This window comes from Nipponia nippon, unplaced genomic scaffold, assembly GCF_047370975.1.
Source record: "Nipponia nippon isolate SJK-2023a ecotype South Korea unplaced genomic scaffold, ASM4737097v1 scaffold_1, whole genome shotgun sequence".
In the NCBI taxonomy this organism is placed as follows: Eukaryota; Metazoa; Chordata; class Aves; order Pelecaniformes; family Threskiornithidae; genus Nipponia; species Nipponia nippon.
The window spans coordinates 43,075,921-43,095,667 of record NW_028262290.1 but is presented as its reverse complement, the minus strand read 5'-3'; the positions used below and the strand labels follow the sequence as shown (position 1 = coordinate 43,095,667).

At 37.1% G+C, this 19,747-nt stretch overlaps 1 protein-coding gene across 1 annotated transcript in view; it reads left to right on the top strand.

The window, feature by feature from the left end:
* The window catches only part of RP1 (RP1 axonemal microtubule associated), a 187,774-nt gene that overhangs the window by 34,876 nt on the left and 133,151 nt on the right, over window positions 1–19,747 (top strand). Inside the window, exons 10-18 of the mRNA XM_087753249.1 lie at window positions 596–672; window positions 775–806; window positions 947–1,076; window positions 4,649–4,752; window positions 7,578–7,751; window positions 8,383–8,595; window positions 9,707–9,884; window positions 11,536–11,667; window positions 17,662–17,864. Coding sequence (XP_087609375.1) covers window positions 596–672; window positions 775–806; window positions 947–1,076; window positions 4,649–4,752; window positions 7,578–7,751; window positions 8,383–8,595; window positions 9,707–9,884; window positions 11,536–11,667; window positions 17,662–17,864 — 1,243 coding nt within the window. The remainder of the gene's footprint in view (window positions 1–595; window positions 673–774; window positions 807–946; window positions 1,077–4,648; window positions 4,753–7,577; window positions 7,752–8,382; window positions 8,596–9,706; window positions 9,885–11,535; window positions 11,668–17,661; window positions 17,865–19,747) is intronic.

The window sequence follows — 19,747 nt, the reverse complement described above, 5'->3', positions numbered from 1 at the left end:
CCATTTCAGGCAGAAAAATACAGGGTATGTGCTAGTTATCGTTAGAGCCCGACGCTGGGCTTGCTGATCTTGCTCCCACAGTGTGTGAATCCTTTTGACTCAAATGGAGTTAGACTTAACTTATGTAAGTAGATGTGAAGCAGGTACAATGGCATTGCAAAAGTATAGTTCAGACATGGTAAAATTGTTGCCTGTGTTGGATTTGCCTCCCTGTGTAGGGATTTTTAGGGCATGGAACAATTTGCATCCTGCTGTAGCCTTCTTGCAGACAGGAAGAGCAAACATCATGACCACTGCACCTTTTGTTATTGATCGGGGATCAATATGAGTTCTCTGATTTGTAATAATTGGCTTAGGCCCTTATACCTCAGTCCAGGAAAGCATTTCTTTATAGATTTCATCAAGAACAGACAAACAAAACCATTTTTGCCAAAGTCAATCTCTTTTCACTAAAGCTGGATTTTTGTATTGCTGCTTGCTAGCCTTGAGACTTTAATAAATAGAACAGGAAGTATCAGTATGCAAATGCCATGTATACAATATTGTGGGAGTTGCCAATCAAGGTTATATCACTGAAATGGGTTCTGGTTTATAGGTGGCTGGACCAGGGGCAGGATGATGGCAATATTGCTAGGGAACTGACTGTGACAGATGCCAGCACGTTTCCAGGAAGTAAGTGAAAATCGGTGGGGAGGAGAACCCAGCCTCACTGCAACTGTGTCAAATGGAATGAGGATGCTCTGTAAATTAATTACACGGTTTTTATCTGTACAGGACAAGAGCTGGAACTCAAGAGAGAGGAAACTGTAAGAATGTACCTTTTTATTTTTATTTAAACCATTCAGATTATGCTTTGAGTGAAATCAGGTCAGTGGTTCTCATGTATGTCAAATTCCTGTGTATCATCTTCTCATAAATCTTTTCTGCTTGTTGTTTACAAAACTAGTGGGCTGCTGAAAAGTGGAAATTTCAGGAAGGCAATACACTTCAGTTTTACAACACGCTCACCCGTGGCTTCATTTGCCTCAGTCCAGATAGCAGAGTTGATGCTCTTGGTGACAAGAAGAACAAATATGGTAAAGTATTTTTCAGGTGAATGTATGCATAAAAGATACAAGGAAGGGGGACTTTATAGTTCACTGTGATCTCATATATTAGAGGAATCACCCTCTAATGAATATGAGTAGGTAATTATACTAAACATTTTCCTTACTTAAAATATTTACATGTATTAATGGCTATAAGAACTCAGAAATTATATGCTTGGTTTACCTATAAAGCACAAAAAAATTCTCATGTTATCTCATTACTGGCTTTCGCTTACCAAATAGAAACTTCTTGTCATCTGCAGTTTAATGCTGCCATGGAACTGCCATGGCAAGGACAGCTAGTCTTTTGTAACTAGATCCATCTAAGCTAACAAGTTAAATTTCCAGGTATAGTTCATTAATAGGAAGTGTGTGTGTGTATATAAAATTAATTTTGTTCCATCTATACTTTTGCAATCCATACTTTTGCAAATGAGTCTTTCTGAAGATTGCAAACACACCAGTGTTGATTGTGAGTTAAAACATAATAATTTGTCCAAGGTGAGAATGAGCTGTGACTAATAAGCATATGTAGTTCCTGTAACACAGTTTGCAATACAATAAGCGAACAAAATACACCTGGAGTGAACAAGTATTTTGTTAGAGAATTATTACTTCCATCCGTCTGTTTGCTTCAATTTCATAAGCAAAAACAAAGATTAATTACATGCAACTTCCAGTTTTAAACCATAGTAGCAAAAGCTATATCTGAATTTTCTAATTGGCAAGCAAAGGAACTGAAGAAAATAATTTGAAAGGGTAAGACTTTTTGGGCATACTTTTTTTTCTGTCAACAGGGAAGGAAATTTCCTCTAGCAATCAGAAAGAATTTGAATATTTGTATATTAGGAAAAATTTCTTCACTGAAAGGGTAGTCAGGCATTGGAACAGGCTGCCCAGGGCAGTGGTTGAGTCCCCATCCCTGGAGGTATTTAAAAGTCAGGTAGATGTGTGGTGCTCAGGGACATGAGTTAGTGATGGACTTGGCAGTGTTGGTTTATAGTTGGACTTGATGATCTTAAAGGTCTTTTCCAACCTAAATGATTCTATGATTCCATGATTCTATCCTTGTCATTGATTTTAATAGCACTCTTCCAGTTCTTCCTCTTTACCAGCTTCCATCCTACTGTGTTACTAACACTTAACTATAACATGTATCATATTAGGCACACATATTTTTGTTATCTTTACAGCGATGGAGCTGCTCGGCCTTTCTGGCATCTTCCCAGGGACCTTACACACATCTTTTTCGAAGTGATAGAACAGAATCTTTCAGGACGCACCAAAGAGTGCATGGAAAGTAGTGTAATCAATACTCCTAGCACAGCCTATAAAGGCACCTTAGAAAAGCTGCACCAGAAAACTCAAATGGGAGATTTGATTTGATAATATGGGAGATCAGTAATATTACAAACACTGAAAGTGGGTCTTATCCTGTTTTACTAACCTATTCTTATTAGTTAGCAGTCTTGGTCTTTGAGTTCAAAGTATTTGGTGACTCAAACACTGATTAACTCAAATCTCCTATCTGCAGCTTTAGGATTTGCAAGTGTCTTAAATGTCTGAAAGCAGTTGCACAGCATGGTAGTGTCCTTCCTCCAAGATCCATTTGGGATCACAAACTGTGAATTACTTGGTGACAGACCAAACTACCTGCTTGTAGGAATTTGGTCTCTAATCTCGACTGATGCAGTAAGCACATCTTTGCTGCTTTTGAATGCTGTGTCTTCAGTTGATGGATTGTATGTGATTTGATTTAGACACATTAGATCATTTAGACACCTCGGAGTTCATAATCTTCTAACATGCAGAATTCAAATTCACACTGCAGACTGTTTCCCGATTTTCATCTAGATGCACTTTCTTTTCTATAAATTAGTGCATTTCTAATAGTATTTTTCTGACATAAACCTGTGACATTTTTATTGCATTCTGTACCTTTTTGGCACATTTTTACATGCTAGATGTGAAATTCATGTAAGTGTTACCTCCACAGTTTTAGATGAGTAATGCATATAATTGTGAAAGGACCAATTCTGATGCACAACTACTAAATATCAGTAGTTAAAGATTACAAATATAATTAAATATATTAGAAAGAAAGATCAAAACAAAATTGGCATAAACTGTTAATTTAGATTAGAAGTCAGAAAAATGAGTAGTGTGATCTGCAGCCTCCCAAGGATTTAGTAATACTTAGGAATTAAACTGGTAATCAAAGAGTTTGATTTTTCTGAACAATATGATAAAGTTGCCTTGAGGAACAGTTAGTGACACAGGAATAACCATGTATTCTTTTTTTGTAGTTCAGAGTACAGAACAAACACAGGTACAAAATGAATGCAGACACCGATCATGCAACTCTTCTGCCTTCAGAACAATATCTTTCTCCCTTAACTTCTTTCAGATTTGTTTGTTTTACTTATATGTGCAGTAATTTACAAAGCATCTAGAATAGTCATGTGCAACAGAAGTCCACAAGTGCTGACTTGGGAACTGTTGTTTAAATTTTCATTCAGAGGCCCCGCTTCTTTGTGTGTACTTTAGAATAAAGTCCTCTGACATAAATTATCTACCTATCTTTCCTAACAGAAAACTGCATTTCAGATATTGGTAGAACTGTTTATTTGTCTTCAGCAGATCTAAAGCAATATAATTCAAAGGCCTTCAGAGTGGTGGTGGCAAACTATATTAGATGATGATTTGGTCTAGGGTTTTTTAATTTCTCAGGAAGCTTTAGCTGTATCTGAAAGCAGAGACCCATTGTGACAGTTATGTGTCCTCCCTATCTTGCCCCAAGGACTAGAAGCCCTATCTGTATTTTATGATTTGTGGCATCATCCCGACGGGCACAATGATCCTTGGCTGTGTAATTCTCATGGCCCCAATGACACCCTGAAAATCTTACGTTATGGACACCACAGAAGTCCTCCAGAGATAGCTGCACCTTGCAAATAGGCAACATAATGTACTGGTACAACAGTTGTTCAAAAAATCAGCTATTGCTGCTGGGAACAATAAAAATGGCACCACTTCAGCTTTCATCAGTATTTTGTAGCTATGAGAGGTAATTGTTTGGAAAATTGGCCAGATTTAAAATTTTAGAAGCCATGAGCTATGCTGCAAGATTTGCTTTACAAATTCTAATATAGATACAGAAAAAATGAATTATCTTTTCCTACCTGAGAGCTTTATGTTCCCTACACGATCTGTTATTTATCATGTAAATTCACTGCTATAGCCCAGTTCATTATGCTGGAGTCCTCAGCTCCTTTTTATGGCTTTTTTTAAAAACATATATGCTGATCAAAAGAAATTTGTTCCTTATCATTAGCTCTCAGGGTTTTTTTTTCTCCAGGCAATGAAGTAGACAGTAGTCTCTAGATGCCCTTTCCTGAAGGAATGAGGGGGATTCATTGATCAGAGAGGTCAAACTGTTGAGTTAAACACTTGATTCATTCTTTTCCCTTGAAAATGATAAATCATTAATTGTAATTAAATGCAAACATAAATTAATATACTCTCATACTTCTAACATTTTTTTTTCATTTAACTCTTAGGTATTTTTGATGTAAATGTCAAAGGGAGAAATATATGTGTATTCAGCAGTCATCAGATGCCACGTCTTGCTCTTGCTCTTGTCAGTGGCCATGTAATTGGAAAGGTAGGAAATGCTGTTACTGATTTCTGCTTCATAATTACATTTCATTGTCTGATTAAAAATAATGCTGGTTTTAATCTGTCTAATAATTGTGCTTCCAGTCAGATAAAGAGCTAAGAAATGCAGAACTGAACCCAGGAAATTGCCAATGAATAGGCAAATTTAGACATAGGGCTTTGTCTGTTTTCTCACAGTTTACTTTTTACACTTTGGTGGAATTTTTTAATAGACTAAATGATTTGATGCAAGAATACCAGGCCATTCCAAGCTGTGATTTATATTGGCTTGCCACATGCTGACTAGTTGCCCTCATATCTTGTTGACACACCTGAAGGATGGGATGCCATCCAGAGGGACCTGGACAAGCTTGAGAAGTGGTCCCATGTGAACCTCATGAGGTTGAACAAGGCCAAGTGCAGGGTCCTGCACCTGAGTTGGGGCAACCCCTGTATCAATACAGGCTGAAGGGATTGAGAGCAGCCCTGTGGAGAAGGACTTGGGGGTCCTGGTGGATGAAAAGCTGGACATGAGCCGACAATGTGCGCTTGCAGCCCAGAAAGCCAACCGTATCCTGGCTGCATCAAAAGAAGCATGGCCAGCAGGTCGAGGGAGGTGATTCTGCCCCTCTGCTCTGCTCTGGTGAGACCCCACCTGGAGTACTGCATCCAGCTCTGGAGTCCTTAGCACAGGAAAAACATGGGCCTGTTGGAGTGCGTCCAGAGGAGGGCTGCAAAAATGATCAGAGGGATGCAACACCTCTCCTATGAGGAAAGGCTGAAAGAGCTGGGGTTACTCAGCCTGGAGAAGAGAAGGCTCTTCTCTGCAGCCTTTCAATACTTAAAGGGGCTTATAAGAAAGATGGAGACAAACTTTTTAGTAGGGCCTGTGGCGACAGGACAAAGGGTAATGGTTTTAAACTAAAAGCGGGTAGATGTAGACTAGATATAAAGAAGAAATTTTTTACGATGAAGGTGGTGAAACACTGGAACAGTTTCCCAGAGAGGTGGTAGATGCCCCATCCCTGCAAACATTCAAGAACAGGGTGGATGGGGCTTTGAGCAACCTGCTCTAGTTTGAAGATGTCCTTGCTGATTGCAGGGGGGATGGACTAGATGCCCTTTAAAGGTCCCTTCCAACCCAAACCATTCTATGATTCTGCGATTTCCTTTTTTTGGATAAGTATAAATTCTAAGGATTCATTTTAAATGCCCATTTTTCCTTTGTGTCCATTTCTAAGTAACATGCCTGTCATAAGCCAGCTGAAATATTCCAGATTTGTTTTGATTCATTTTGATTTGTTTCATCCCGTCTTCAAAGTCTTACTATTGCCTTTCTTTCTCAGCACTTGCAGTATACAAGTAGGCAAATGGAGTTGTAGAAATCAGTTCTTTCTGATGAAACTCTTCTACTGATGAGAGAAGATGCTGTTTCCCTTTCACTTTTTTGAGTTCTTCTCCTTATTTATCCAGTGAATAATTTCATAGTCAAAGCTGGTCCCATTCCTCTTTTACATGATGTGCATTGGCATTAGTGGGAGTAGAGTACTCTCAGTAAAGTTAGATTTCTCAATGGGGATAGCGTCAGGCTGCCAGGGAAACTGTCAGACCTTGCAGGACTTCCTAGTGTTCATGTTCATTAGTGTAATTCTGATACAGAGAACCCCTTGCAGGCTGTCACATTGCAGTATATTTTACTACAGAGAGGTTATTAACTGAGTACTTAAATTTGAACTTTCTATTTTCTGCTTTGCTCCTGACATGCTTTACGAGTTTGAGCAATCTATGGAAAATCTGGAACTCAATTTTCTTATTTTTAGTTGTGTAAGATGTTCCTTTTCCCAGGGAATGTGAAAAATGCTGTCATTTAATACTTTTTGGGGTCTTTGGAGTGAAGATAGGTAAATGTAAAACAAAATGGCAATACAAAAATTGCAATTGACCTTACAATACATACTTAATTGTACTTTCAGGACATGCTTGCTCACTTGTTTCACAACCACTTCTAAAATCCATACAATTTTTCCTTTACTTTTAGAAGTATATTGAATCGATAGGCAGGTATTTTTTGAGTATGAAGCTTTTTCTTCAGAAGGTAGTGCCTTGGAAATGAAAATTTTCCCTGGAAATATTGATTCTTTGACATCTTAAAAATGCTGAAAAAATGTTAGATGATGTAAGCCAGAAGTCTTTTAAAATATTGGGCTGATTATTAGCATTTTACATTTATTAAAATCGTAGTTTTATTTAAATATGAGAATGATGATGGAGTTGATAAAATATTTAAATATGTATTTTGTATATTGTGTCCTTTATACAACAGGATCACACAGTCTGCAAACCTGAACAGGCAAGCATGGATAGTGTGTTGCTGTACTCTTTCATGTAGAACTTTTGACTCCTTAAGTGTTTCCTGTGAGAACAGTATCAGTAAATGAGGAGAAACACTGAGGCAAATGAAGGAGGGCTGGTGGCAGAGAGTTGCTGTAGTTCACCTCCTGTCTATGTCAATTTTATATTCCATCCTTTGCCGCGCTTGTAGGCTGAGGCTCTAACTCTCTGATTGAGGCACCCAGGTATCTTTTGTGTTATCCTCAGATCTGTGTCATCTTAAGACGAACTGTTTCTGTGCTTTGAAATTCCAGAGTTCACAATTTTAGGACTTTGCTATCAGGACTGCAAATCTGAAAAATACAATGACATTTTCATACTAGACTGGTAATGTTGTGGAGACTTGAACAACACAGAAACTATATTGTGATACTCTCTGTTCTGGATTTTGCCATATCTGGTAGTTCATATAATTTATTATTCCTACTTTGATTTTGTTAGAGTAAAGACAAGACTTGCTGTGAGCTCCGTGTTCACCTTCAACCAAATGGTTGTGCCATTCTTGAGTCGGCCAGGAACCCAGGCCACACTGTTATGTTCAATCTTCAAGGCAAAGTAGCTGATGAAACAACAGGATATGCTGGACTTTCCAAAGAATTTGTTGTGCATGTCAAGGTAAGGTGGGCAGAGGAAAAATAAGAAGACTTTTTTCTGAAATTTACTGTTATAAAGCAGATTGTATCTAATCAAATGCCAGAGGATTGCAAGCTAAAAGAGTGATCCTCTTCCACCAGGTGGAGCTAAACTACAGCTTAACAGGTAGGCGGCACTTGAGAAGTGTTCCTTTACTGCGCTCCTGGGGCGAGCAGTGCGGACACTGCAGCTGGTATATGCAAATAGGGTGGGCTGTTACACAGAAAAGATGCGTCTCTAAACTTTTTAGTCAACCTTCGAAAAGTAGGAAGTTAGGTACATACAGGAGAGCTGCATGGGAAATTACTTAATTTAACTTGCCATGCTCCTTGTGCTCTGGATGTTGTGCTGCGCTGCTGAACAATAAAAACCAGGGAAGCTGTGGAGTAGGGAAGGATTCCCACTATCCAGGTTAGTGTCTGCACAGAAAGCAGCAAATATTCAAAGGCTGGATGTATACTTGAATTACTTGGGACTTATTAATTTATATTTTATACATGGAAATGCATGAATAAGTGCCTAAAATAAATCAGTATGAACAATATAAATGTCAAAGTTTAATACGGAGAAAAGCTGTTCTGTTCACAGAGGACTTCTTGTCTCTGATCTGAAGGGTGTGTTTCACCATGGAGCCATCATTCTGCTCAACACAAGTCTCTGCCAGGCTCTGTCCCTTAGACCTGATGGGAGCTGCAGCGGAGCAGGTCATCAGCAGCGGGAATCCTACTGGAAGGTACATAAAATCGGCTCTGGAGTCTGCATGTTTGAAAGCGTGAGAAACCCAAGAATGTATCTGAAGATCAAAGATGATCAGTGTAATGGAATAGTAAGCAGTTCTTTTTTGTATTTCCATCTGCAGATAGTTTGAGTAAATTGTCAGTGATAGCAGAGATTATTTTTTTTACTTGCTTGGATAAAAATGGGATAAAACATTGTTGAGATTTAAAACTTTTCAGATCTTTTCCTTCATTTGCCCAAGGAAAGATAGAAAAATATAGCAAGAGAAGCTGTCATGTATATTTGGTACTTGATTGAAAAGATCTGATTATATTTTTAAACTGTTGAGAATGTGGATGTAGTTAAAATTTATTTGTTGCTACATACCTGATGACTCTCTGTCAAGATTCTGTTGTGCTAATTTGATTTTTATTAAATGACCACACTTATACTGGTGTGAGTTTGGACGATGTTGAAGTCATGTTGGCATCTGAGCTTTTACAAATGATTCTGTTTTGTCTGGAGCAAAGAACTTGATTTTTTTTTTTTCTTCATCAGGCAACCACATAGAGTTTATTCTTGAAATACCTCACCAGTAGCCTGTATATTTAGAAATAAAACTAGGCTTGGGGGATGGTTGAAATATTCTAATTTTTGGACCTATAATATTCTCCACCTCCTAGGAGTTTAACTGTTGCAGATTTACATTTGAGAGCAAAAAAGAGAATGAGACATTAGTATTTGCTCATTAGACTCAGTGTTTACTAATCCTATGTCTGTTTGCTGATATGAACTGTTATAATTGTTTTGAATGTGGCAAAGCACAAACATGTTCAGGGTTTTAAAGTGGTATTAAGTCTAAATAAATTGATGATAAAACCCTCTAATGAATAATTAAGATGTAAGTTGATTAAGTGGGAAACTCTTTTGAATATATCCTAGACTTTGCCTAAATCCTAACAGAAATCGTAATGCTTTTGTATGCGATCTTTCACTTACTCAAATTATGTGATCGGTCTTTCTGTTCACAAAGGAATAAGCAAGGCCAAGATACATGTATATATGTCTGTGTGTATAATAATGTAGGACATAGTGAAGAACCTGAAGTTAATCTGAAATATTATTAGAAGTTAGCAATACTTAAGTATTAAGAAACATCCAACTTGCCCCGCTATGTCAATTTAATTGTTGAATTCACATTTCTGTTTTCAATTTCCTAGGGCACAGGTGATGAATACTGTCACTTTAAAATTGAGAAGAATTTGGAAACTGGATCTGTAAGTCTAGAATCAGTGCGAAATAAAGGGATATATGTTGGTCTCCTGCCAGATGGCCAGACTAAGCCTGTCATTAACACTGGAGACAGAAACATTTTTTTCTACCCACAGGTCATCAAATGTATGTAATTTCTTAATATTCTACAGTTTGATTTAGTGATTAGTGTTTCTGAATGACAAATTCAAAGCAAAAGTGTAAAAGCCAGGTTGACACCATTTCCTTTGTTGTGTTTCAGCAATTTTAAAGGTGAAAAGTTTATTGTGCCCACATTTAATTTCTCCTCTGTAGCTAGTTAATTTTTCTTCATTTCTGTCTCTTTATAACAAAAAATGATGCAGAAGAAATCTATTTTTTTACTGAACAAATCAATATAATAAATAATATACTAAACAAAAATAATAAATAATAAACAGATTATGGAAGCCTGGGAGGAGTTGTCTTGCTGTTAGCTATACTGCACTCTTTCCTGATTTTATAGGGAAAGTAGTAGACTTTAGAGAGGACCTGTTTGGCAGTGTTCAGTTTCTTTTTTAATGGTGCAAAATACATTGGACTTCCCCCACTAGTATATTGATTATGTGATTCTTCTGTCCCATAGTCAGTTTTGAGAGCTGTTGCAGTCAGAAAGGTCCCTTACTAGGGAGCTGACCTGTTCTAGTCATCTAGCCAGGACTCAGAAATTAGCTCTCCTCAGCACGCTCTGGATCACCGTCACTGGATTGTCTGCTTGTCTCTTCTCCTTCAGGAGAATGAAGTTTTTAGTTTAGTGAACAACTGGTTACCAAACATAGCCAGCTGACTTGGATTATAACTGCAGAAAACAGTGGATTACAGTACTTGTATTCTTATCTGGTGGACATAGTCACAGAGATCAAGAAATGAAACATCTCATGAAAATACTAAACTGGCCATTAGTTCAAAATTGAGAATTCAGTCAGATTTTTGCCAGACACAAGCAGAACAGGGTCATCTTGAATGCTTTGACCAGCAAAGGGAAAATATCAAAACATACAATCAGTCTTATTATTAATTGTTCTATATATGTTGTGACCCAGACATACAGAAGCATTATGACAGTCACTGTAATGGCATCCCTACCATTCAGTCCCTGCTTACTACAAGGTGACAAGAATATTTCAGTCACTGCATCCTTGTAGAAATAAGGAAAGCATTTTCCTTTGTTACTTTTTGGCAAAGCAGGGTTTTCAGTGGAAATTCTCAACAAAGCAGGGCTTACTGATGCCATTAAAATAAGGCTAAATATTACTTTGTTACAGGCTTGAGTTCTCCTGAATCCTTGCTACTCAGGAAAAGGAAGATAAAAAAGGAGCTAATATTTTCTATGAGAGCAACCAAGATTGTCTGTTTGCCACTTCGTATTACCAGAAATGGCCTCTAGCGGTTTTCATTTCAGCATTCCCACTCTTAAGAAAGAAAACATCAAGGGGGTGGAGAAGCTTATCTTGGGGAAAACTGCATTTTAACACGTCATTTTATTCATACATCAATGTTAAATTGTTACTTAGATTTTCAGAGCAGTAAATGGACTTTTATTGGTATGCCAGATTTTTTCCACTTTTTGTGGCTAACAATAAAAGCTAATAATAGCTAGTGGCTGTGCAATACATAGAGAAAAGATTTTCGTGTCCACTGTGTTGAACAGGTGTGAGATCTGTTATTAGTGTTTGTCACTGAACATATGGGAAGCTTCCGAGCAAGAAAAAGCAAATGATTTGTAGCTAATGACAGAATTTACACTTCATTGTTTTAGTTGGCCGGGAAGAGCCTATGGGAACATCTGCAGCACCCAATCAAGAGAAGAAAGACTTCAGAGAATCTCAGCTCCAACCAGCAAAAGCCCAGAAGCCAGTATCTCAAAACCTTTCAACTTTTCTACCCTCAAGTAAGCAACAGTTTACAAACTAGTTGTGATATAGCATTGTGTTATGTCTTCCCTCCATGCACCTTTGCAGTGGCTTACCTCAGTTGCAACATAAAACATATTACTGGTTATTGGTTTTTAAAATGGCTTTGGAATGTGGTTTATTGATAAGGCAACAGTCAGCATGTAACTGTTGAATAATTTCACATTACCTTTTTTTTTTTTTTTGAAATAACTAGCCATCTATCATAGGGACTATTTCTGTGGAAATTAAGAGATTGATATGATACAGAGCCCAATCCAAAGCTCACTGAAAGTGATGGAATATTTCTCATTTATGCTCTCTTTCACACTTATGTTTTCTGCTTTATGATTCACTGGGGGAAAGAGTAAGGTTTTGGTGCACTGCATGCTAGATTTAGATCTATGTTTAGGCAGGTAGGAATAAATAAACAATGTTCTGGTCATGCTTCTGGAGTGATAGTCTACCAGATGTGTTTTACTAGAATAAACAACCACTACAGAAGTTGCATAAATGGTCTAAAAGACAATGATTTCCCCAACTCAAAAATTTTACAGGAATATTCAGCACCCTAGTAACCAAAGAAGGTGTGACTAAGGAACTAAACAAAACAAGGAATGATACATCTCTTAAGGAGTGGGGATGATCATGTTTGCTTCCTGTCTCTCTTTTACTTCAATGTACCCAAGGACCCTGTCTGCACAGCCTGAATTTTGTCACATTGCCATGAAAAGCAGATGGGACAAATGGAAACTACTGAGCTCCACGCAGCACATTGAGGCACATTCACATCTGGAAAAATATCTATTACCTTGAGAGAGCTTTAAAGACAAGATTATATTAGAGCTTCCACTATGGGAGACATGCTTAGTTGGCTAGAGGTAGTCCCAAAGGCATTCATGTAGCAAATAATTCAGGTGGCTTGCTGATTCGGTTTTGAGCTTGGTCCTCAGACTGCTATTTCAAAGTGTACATGAAAAGTCTGGCAATGTGAACAAGACAGCAAATATGGCATGCTTGCTCATAGGGTATAATGTGAAGTATCAGGAAAGATTTAAAATAAATTCAGTTGAACCAAAGTATCCTGGTTAAATTCAAAACAGATTTTTTTCAATGTGGATTATTATTAATTACTGTTAATTGTTTCTGTCAATGTTGTTTCCATTCTTAGCTCAAAACACCCACTTTCCATTTCTAATCTGTCAGACTTCATGTTGTATCATTGTGTCACAAAGCCTTCCCAAAGTGTTATGGGTTGTCAGCAACTGGTGAGATACGCTGTATTTGAAACCCATGGCAACAATACACAAGCCATCAAACCTGTTTTCAAAAAAGCTGGATGTTTTTAGGGTTGGATACAAAGGACCCTTTTATAGAAGCAATATCTGCCGTGAAATTGGTTACATAGAGTCTATAGCACTTTGTAAGAAGTATTTCTGACATTCATGAATGTGGAGTCTGCTTATACAAAAAGAATAGGAATATCAAAGTTACTCTGCCCTTCAAAGAAAATGCTCATTTTTAGTAAGATATTTTCATTTAGAATACATTAAAGGTAACTGACTTTTGACATGTAGAGGTGAGTCTTAATTTTTACAATGATATTCATTAAATACTCATTTGCTTTTTTTACTCCCAGTTAACATTTGGAAAAGGGTGATGTTTGTATTGAGTACACAATCCAGCAGTACGCTTAGCATCCAAACTCAGAGCAGATTAACCCTTAGGCTGACCAGGCAATCTTTTTTTATGTCTGTGTCTGCTAACCAGTACTTGTGTTTTGGTTGTTGTTTTCATAAATAACAATTAATTTAGCATTAATTAGACTGAAAACTGTGCTACAGCAGTTGGGGCTTCTCCTGTTGCAGTGCGAGTTCTCTGTTCCTCAAGAAACTTCTTTCACTGTACAAGGATGGTGGCAGGTCCCAGCTTCTACTTAACAGCTGACAGGATGGAGATATTAAAGTGAGCGTCAAAGACAAGCAAGCATGCAAGACACCATGTTATAGACTCAAGACCAATCAAACGTGCTGCCCAAAACAGAAGGGAAATAATATATATATGGTTAGAGGACCACAAGGTCGAGGGATAAAGGAGATGAAGCAGAAGACACTAAAAACTCAAACCAAAAATTGTGGGGTTTTTTTAAACCCCTTGTTACTCTTCCATTACCAGTTGCAAAAGCAAGACAAAATCAACAGCCCTGCTGAAAATATAGACTTGTGTCATATTATGTATCTACTAGAGAGCATGCAAGAATCTTATGGGATTTCCCAAATGACTTGGTACTGGGGATTTCCTCTTTGCTTGTTCTTTGTGTTTCTTAAATCATGTTTAAATTTCAATGGTGAAAACATGCCTGTGTGTGCTAGTGAAAGCAAGGGGAGAGATGTCATTAGCTTCCATGACACAAACCCAGCCTGTGACATTGAGAACATCTTTGTGGTTTGGTATTAACAAACTGTATCTCTGAGAAATTATTTCTATACCCTCCATGTTCCTTTCCTGTATGTCTGGAATACTGTTAGTTACTATTAATTTTTAATATATTTTATTTACAGGAGAAAATAAGATACAAATAAAATCTGATCTCATTTCCATTTGGTTTACATTGGAAATGATGATACAAAAAGGTGTAATACAAATGCATCAACTTTATTGTCCAAGCTTCTGCTGTAGGGATTAATTTTTCTGATGGTTCATTTCAAAAGTGTCACTCAATCATATGATCTTCTGGGACAATATAATTTTCTTTTTGCTTTAGATTTAGGATAAGTAAATTAAAAAACAAAGTTATTTTTATGAACCTGTGCAAAGGATTGTGACTTCGTCATTCTTATGCAGGCCCATCAGAATGAATTTTTGTCGCAATAGATTTACAGCATGGTGTAATGAAGTGCATAAACTCCCATGACTAATACAGGGTAACCATCAAATCCTCTTTCCAGACTAGAATATTTTTAGCCTGTAGCAAATCAATGCCACTGATTTCCATTTGTAAGAAGAGCCAGTAAATTATGAGGCAAAAAGCATTCCAAGCCTGTGAATTGCCTGTGCATTATAATTGTTTTCAAGAGGTAGTAGTCTGAGGTTGCAGCACCTGCTTTGGGTAGCAATAGCCCGAGTATGGAATTCTTGTGCTGAGCATACAGAGCAGCCTGGGATTCCTTATGCTTCTTGAATACCTGTGCATTTAGTGAAAATTTTCATCTCTTTGCTGTAAGAAAGATGTGGTTTTAGATAACTGGAAGGAACTCTAGCTTTCAGAGTTACAGGAGAGGAGCTAGGTAACTACAGTTACAGAAAGTTCTGTTCTCAAAAGTCAAATTCTCAAAAATATTTATTATACCAAAGCAACTATTTGCTATAGTTCTTTCAGTCACTGCAAGACACATGTAATTAAGTTTTTATTCAGGTAAACAAGATGTTTGCCTTTTGCTTTATTTTTGGTGTGTGGTTTTCTTTTTTCTTTCTGAATAACTTGCTCTCAGTTATGATGAAGAATGCAGTAAAAACAGCAATTATTATGGCACTATTGCCTATTTCTAAGTTACTATAACCATTCCAAAGTCATACTGCTACTGTTAGAAGCACTGCTGTAAAAGTCATACTACTACAGTTCTGAATTTCTTAAAAGTTGGTTAACCAAATTTTAGAGTCTTTACCAGGGCTGAAATTTCCCCTGATCCCAGAAGTTAGTCCTTATTTATTATAGAACTTCGTACTGGATCCTAATTCCTTTGCAATTCCTTGTGCAATTATTTCACATAGGTTAAGAGTTCAATGCTAGTGGATCATAACTCAGGTTTGGGGCTTTAGTTACCATGTTGATTTAACCTATAGGACAATCTGATGATCCAAGCAGCTATATAATTCCTTTTGAGTGCAACTTTTAAGAAAAAAACCCATTTATTTAAGATCATAGAAGTGACATTTGAAGAAATTTAAAGGGAAGATCAGGACCATGTCTCAGTATTGAATCAATCTTTCTTCACTTACACAATTTGCTTCAGTGATGTTTCAGCAGGATGTGGAATTTGTTGCTCATAAAAGTTTATCAAGAAGCAAGTCTCAAGGATTCAAAACTGTTTTTCACTTTGTCCTCAAACTTATATTTTAAAGCTAGCAACAAAGCACAGCCAGATAAATTTTGCAAATTTCTGTCATTGGTATTGTTTTATTTTGTTTAGTATTTGTACTGGGCTTGGCTGGGAGGGACTTAATTTTCTTCATAGCAGTCTGTCTGGTGCTGTGTTTTAGCCTGGTGACCAAACCAGTGTTGATAACGCACCAATGTTTTAGCTGTTGCTGAGCAGTGCTTGCACAGCACTGAGTCTGTCTCTGTTTCTCACTCTGCTCTCCCAGTGAGTAGGCAGGGGGGACAATGGGAAGATGCTGGGAGGGGACACAACCAGGACAGCTGACCCCAGCTGACCAAAGAGATACTCCATACCATATCTTGTCATGCTCAGCAATAAAACTGGAGAGGAGTTTTTCCAAAGGAGTCATTCCTTGGGGACTGGCTGGGCATCATTATGCCAGTGGTGAGTGATTGCTTTTGCATCACTTGGTTTTCTGTTTGGTTTGGGGTATTTTTTCAGGTTGTGGGTTTTCTTTTTCTTTTTTTCCTTTGAGGTAAAGGCAGTTTAATAAGTGAAGGGAAAAACTCCATCCCAGAGAAACCCAGTACAGTATTAATCAAGCAAATAAAAAAGCAAAGGGCTCTGATAGCAAGGTGTGGAGGGCAGCAGTAACATACAAAGCGATGCATTGGGAATTCTCCAACAAATCCGTATCAGTGGCTATTTATGAATTCTGCAAAATTGTAAGTGAATTCCATTACATGTTTGGAGCCTCTGGCCTCCAGAAGCTTGGTTCATAGAAAGCTACTTAATGGATGAAGAATGAGCTGGGGGATACAAAAGAATTAATCTGCAGCACAGATAATATTCATTACGGTTAGCATATTAAAAAGTCTCTTTGCAGTCGCATGAAGAGGCCTCATGAAGAGCAGTTTGGGAACCCCTGCAGGACACAGTATATAGACAATGTGTTGGTTCATCTTTTCAAATTTAGGGTTTATATCTGCCTCTTGTGTCAGAACTGATTATAAATTCTTGGTCAGTGGTCTCATTATGGAAAGGTAGTGTTCCAGACATCTGATGTTTGTAAACTCCCCTTTGATTAGAATACTCAGAACTAAATTCCTTCATCCCTAGAGAGTCTATTTTTTCATATCTCATGTGCAGAGATGCATTTGACATCTTTGCATATGTATATATTTTTTCTCTTAAGGGTAGATGAAAGATCACTAGGTGCTATTCTAAAGTGAAATATGTTTTCCAAAATTATATTTGCTCAGCCATTAAAGCTGTGGAATTTATTCATAAAGTGGTACTGTGCTGCTATTGTCTCATTCATGCAGAACCTGCTTAGCCCAAAAGCTGCACTGTATGCATAAGTATGATTGAGCAAGGATATACTGTGCTCTTCTTTGAGTATTTTACAGTATTTAATTAATATTTAACTTGAAGAAAGTTAATTTCCTGAATAATTTTTTTCATTTGAAATGAAAATTATCTCTATTCTCAAACGTGATTCTGCTAATAATGTCCCAACACAAGGCATTAGAGGAGTATTTACAAGTAATTCTACTTATTTCTAAATGTCAGGCTAAGGGACCAGAAATGTCAATTTAATCGCCGTAGTTCTGCCTCATAGCATCCTTACTCTACAGCAGAATATGTATAAAGAATAATATGATGATAGTGCATGTGAGAGATACTTGTTCTTTTCCAGTTGATTCTTGTAGCTCAACTAATCAGTACATTTTGGTCTAGACAAGAAACAAATCAATCTTTTCAGACTATCTCATATGTCATGAAAAAATACAATCCCCTCTCTGATATGGTCTCCTTATGTGCTGAAGTTACAACAGCAACTGGCAGTTTCATGTCGATTTTCATCTCCCACTAATGTTCTGTATTTCACAGAGGAAATGAGAAATCCCCAAGGTGGTGAGTGTCCTCTTCCTTCAGATGATGAATGGAAAGTGTCGATGCTGACAGGAAATGCAGGAACTAAAGAAAATGTCATTCTCTCGATATATGGAGACAGAGGAGTAGCTGGACCAATAACTCTTGGCAAGGACAACAGAAAGCAGCTGTTTCTTCCCAGGCAGGAGGATGAATTTCAGGTAGCTAATGAAGGCTAAGAACATTATTTTAATGTGTACCTTTCCAAAGGTTATTCTGTCATATGAAAACAAAAAATGTTTTTCTCCCATGTTTACCGCATACAATAAATCTCTATCTAATCTCCATGAATTCTGCATTAAATCAGCTTGGTGCATATAGTTAGCAACGGAGGAAATGCTCTTTCTTTTAACACCCTGTCCTTCATATAGTAGCCCAAATGGGACAACTTCAGGAGTAAATTGATTTCTTTAAGGTAATTGATTTGAAACTAGCTTTAGAAACTATCTACTCCTAAACAAACCATGTCTGATGTAAGACTTGTATATAATTTAGGGATCTTTAGTAATGAACTCTTCATGCATACAGTTTTCAAAGCATACTATAAAATGTATACTGTGGATCTGGTTCAGTTAAGGAAGAAAACCCTTTTTTCAGCTGCCATATTATAAATAGCTGAAATGCCAGAAGTTTTACCTATGGAATTACTAAGAGCCCAATAAAATCTATATGCTATCATGTCATGAAAACACAAAAGAGTTCTGCTATTATTTAAGAATAACCCCACCTCTATTGTAATAGGGAAATTATGTCTAGGTAGTATGAGAGGAAATTACCAGAGTGGCAAAAACTTCTGTTTTGCTTAAATCTTTCTGTCTGAGATGCATGTAATACATTGCTGTCTTCAGCGAAATGAAGAAGTTACATTTTTCACATTTTGTGCAATTTTTTTTTCTGCACTCATCAAAACAAGGTTGTTACTGTCGATGATATTAATAATAATACTCTCTATGAATAGGGCATAGGCAGGAAGATAACCAACTGTAATGTTCATTTTCTAAGCATGTAGGCTATATATTATGATCCATGGGGAATCCTGTTCTCCTAACTAGTGAATAATTTATAAGCAATGTTGGGTAATGGCATGTTTGCAATGTTAATTCATACATTCTTAAGAGATGGACCAATTTTTCTTCTCTAAAATAGATATTGCCCATTATGGCTGTGTGCTGTGGATATTGATCTTGTGAGAGAGCAGAATCTTTCTCTCAGCACCTGGGGCTACTACTATGATTCTTTACATCACGCTGACACTATTGCTTTCAGGCATGAAACGGCAAAGGTCACCAAAGTGCTTTTCACTCTTTAGTCTACAGTAGATAAATCCACAAAGAAAAAGCCTATGAGTAAGAGCTCTTTCTTTTTTTCCCTTTAAACTTTATCCTGTACTTGTTTAACAGGATAAGTCTTGAAATGAGGATAGGAATGCAAGACTTCAAAAAAATTACATCTTTTTGTCATTTACATCTTTGAGTGTGATATGGTTTCACTGATATTTTCTAGAGCAGAAGATAACAAATTTTATTTTTTTAAAGTAATCAACTTAATTATAGCTCTGGCCAGGAGTTGTAGGAAGAAAACAACTTCTCAAAGCCTGTAATAAGTCAGTTTCCTTTAACCTTTCACTTTATCAGCAGTATGCAAAACTATGAAAAATTCAAGTAGAACTATCTTGAGAAATGAAAACCATTCATATGTGGCCTTCCCTCTCTTACCTTACCCATGTGAGTAGTCCTTGTCTGTTTAATCCTTTCTAAGACTGTGCGTGAGAAAAATCAAGAAGGATACCAGAGGGTTTCTTCTAGGAGACCTCTGCTTGTTTTAGGCAGAAGTCACTCTTTCAATTCTGACAAAGTTCTGTACATTTATGTTTTGTATTGATACATGAAATGATCGTGTAACTTTTTTTTTAACCAAAAGCCTAAACAGCTATTCATTAGAATAAACAGATAACATGACAGCACTGTGTATTCAGTGAACACCAGCTCTGTGAATGAGAAGATGGTATCTCATATTACTTGAGAAGTGGGTTGGTTTGTTTGTG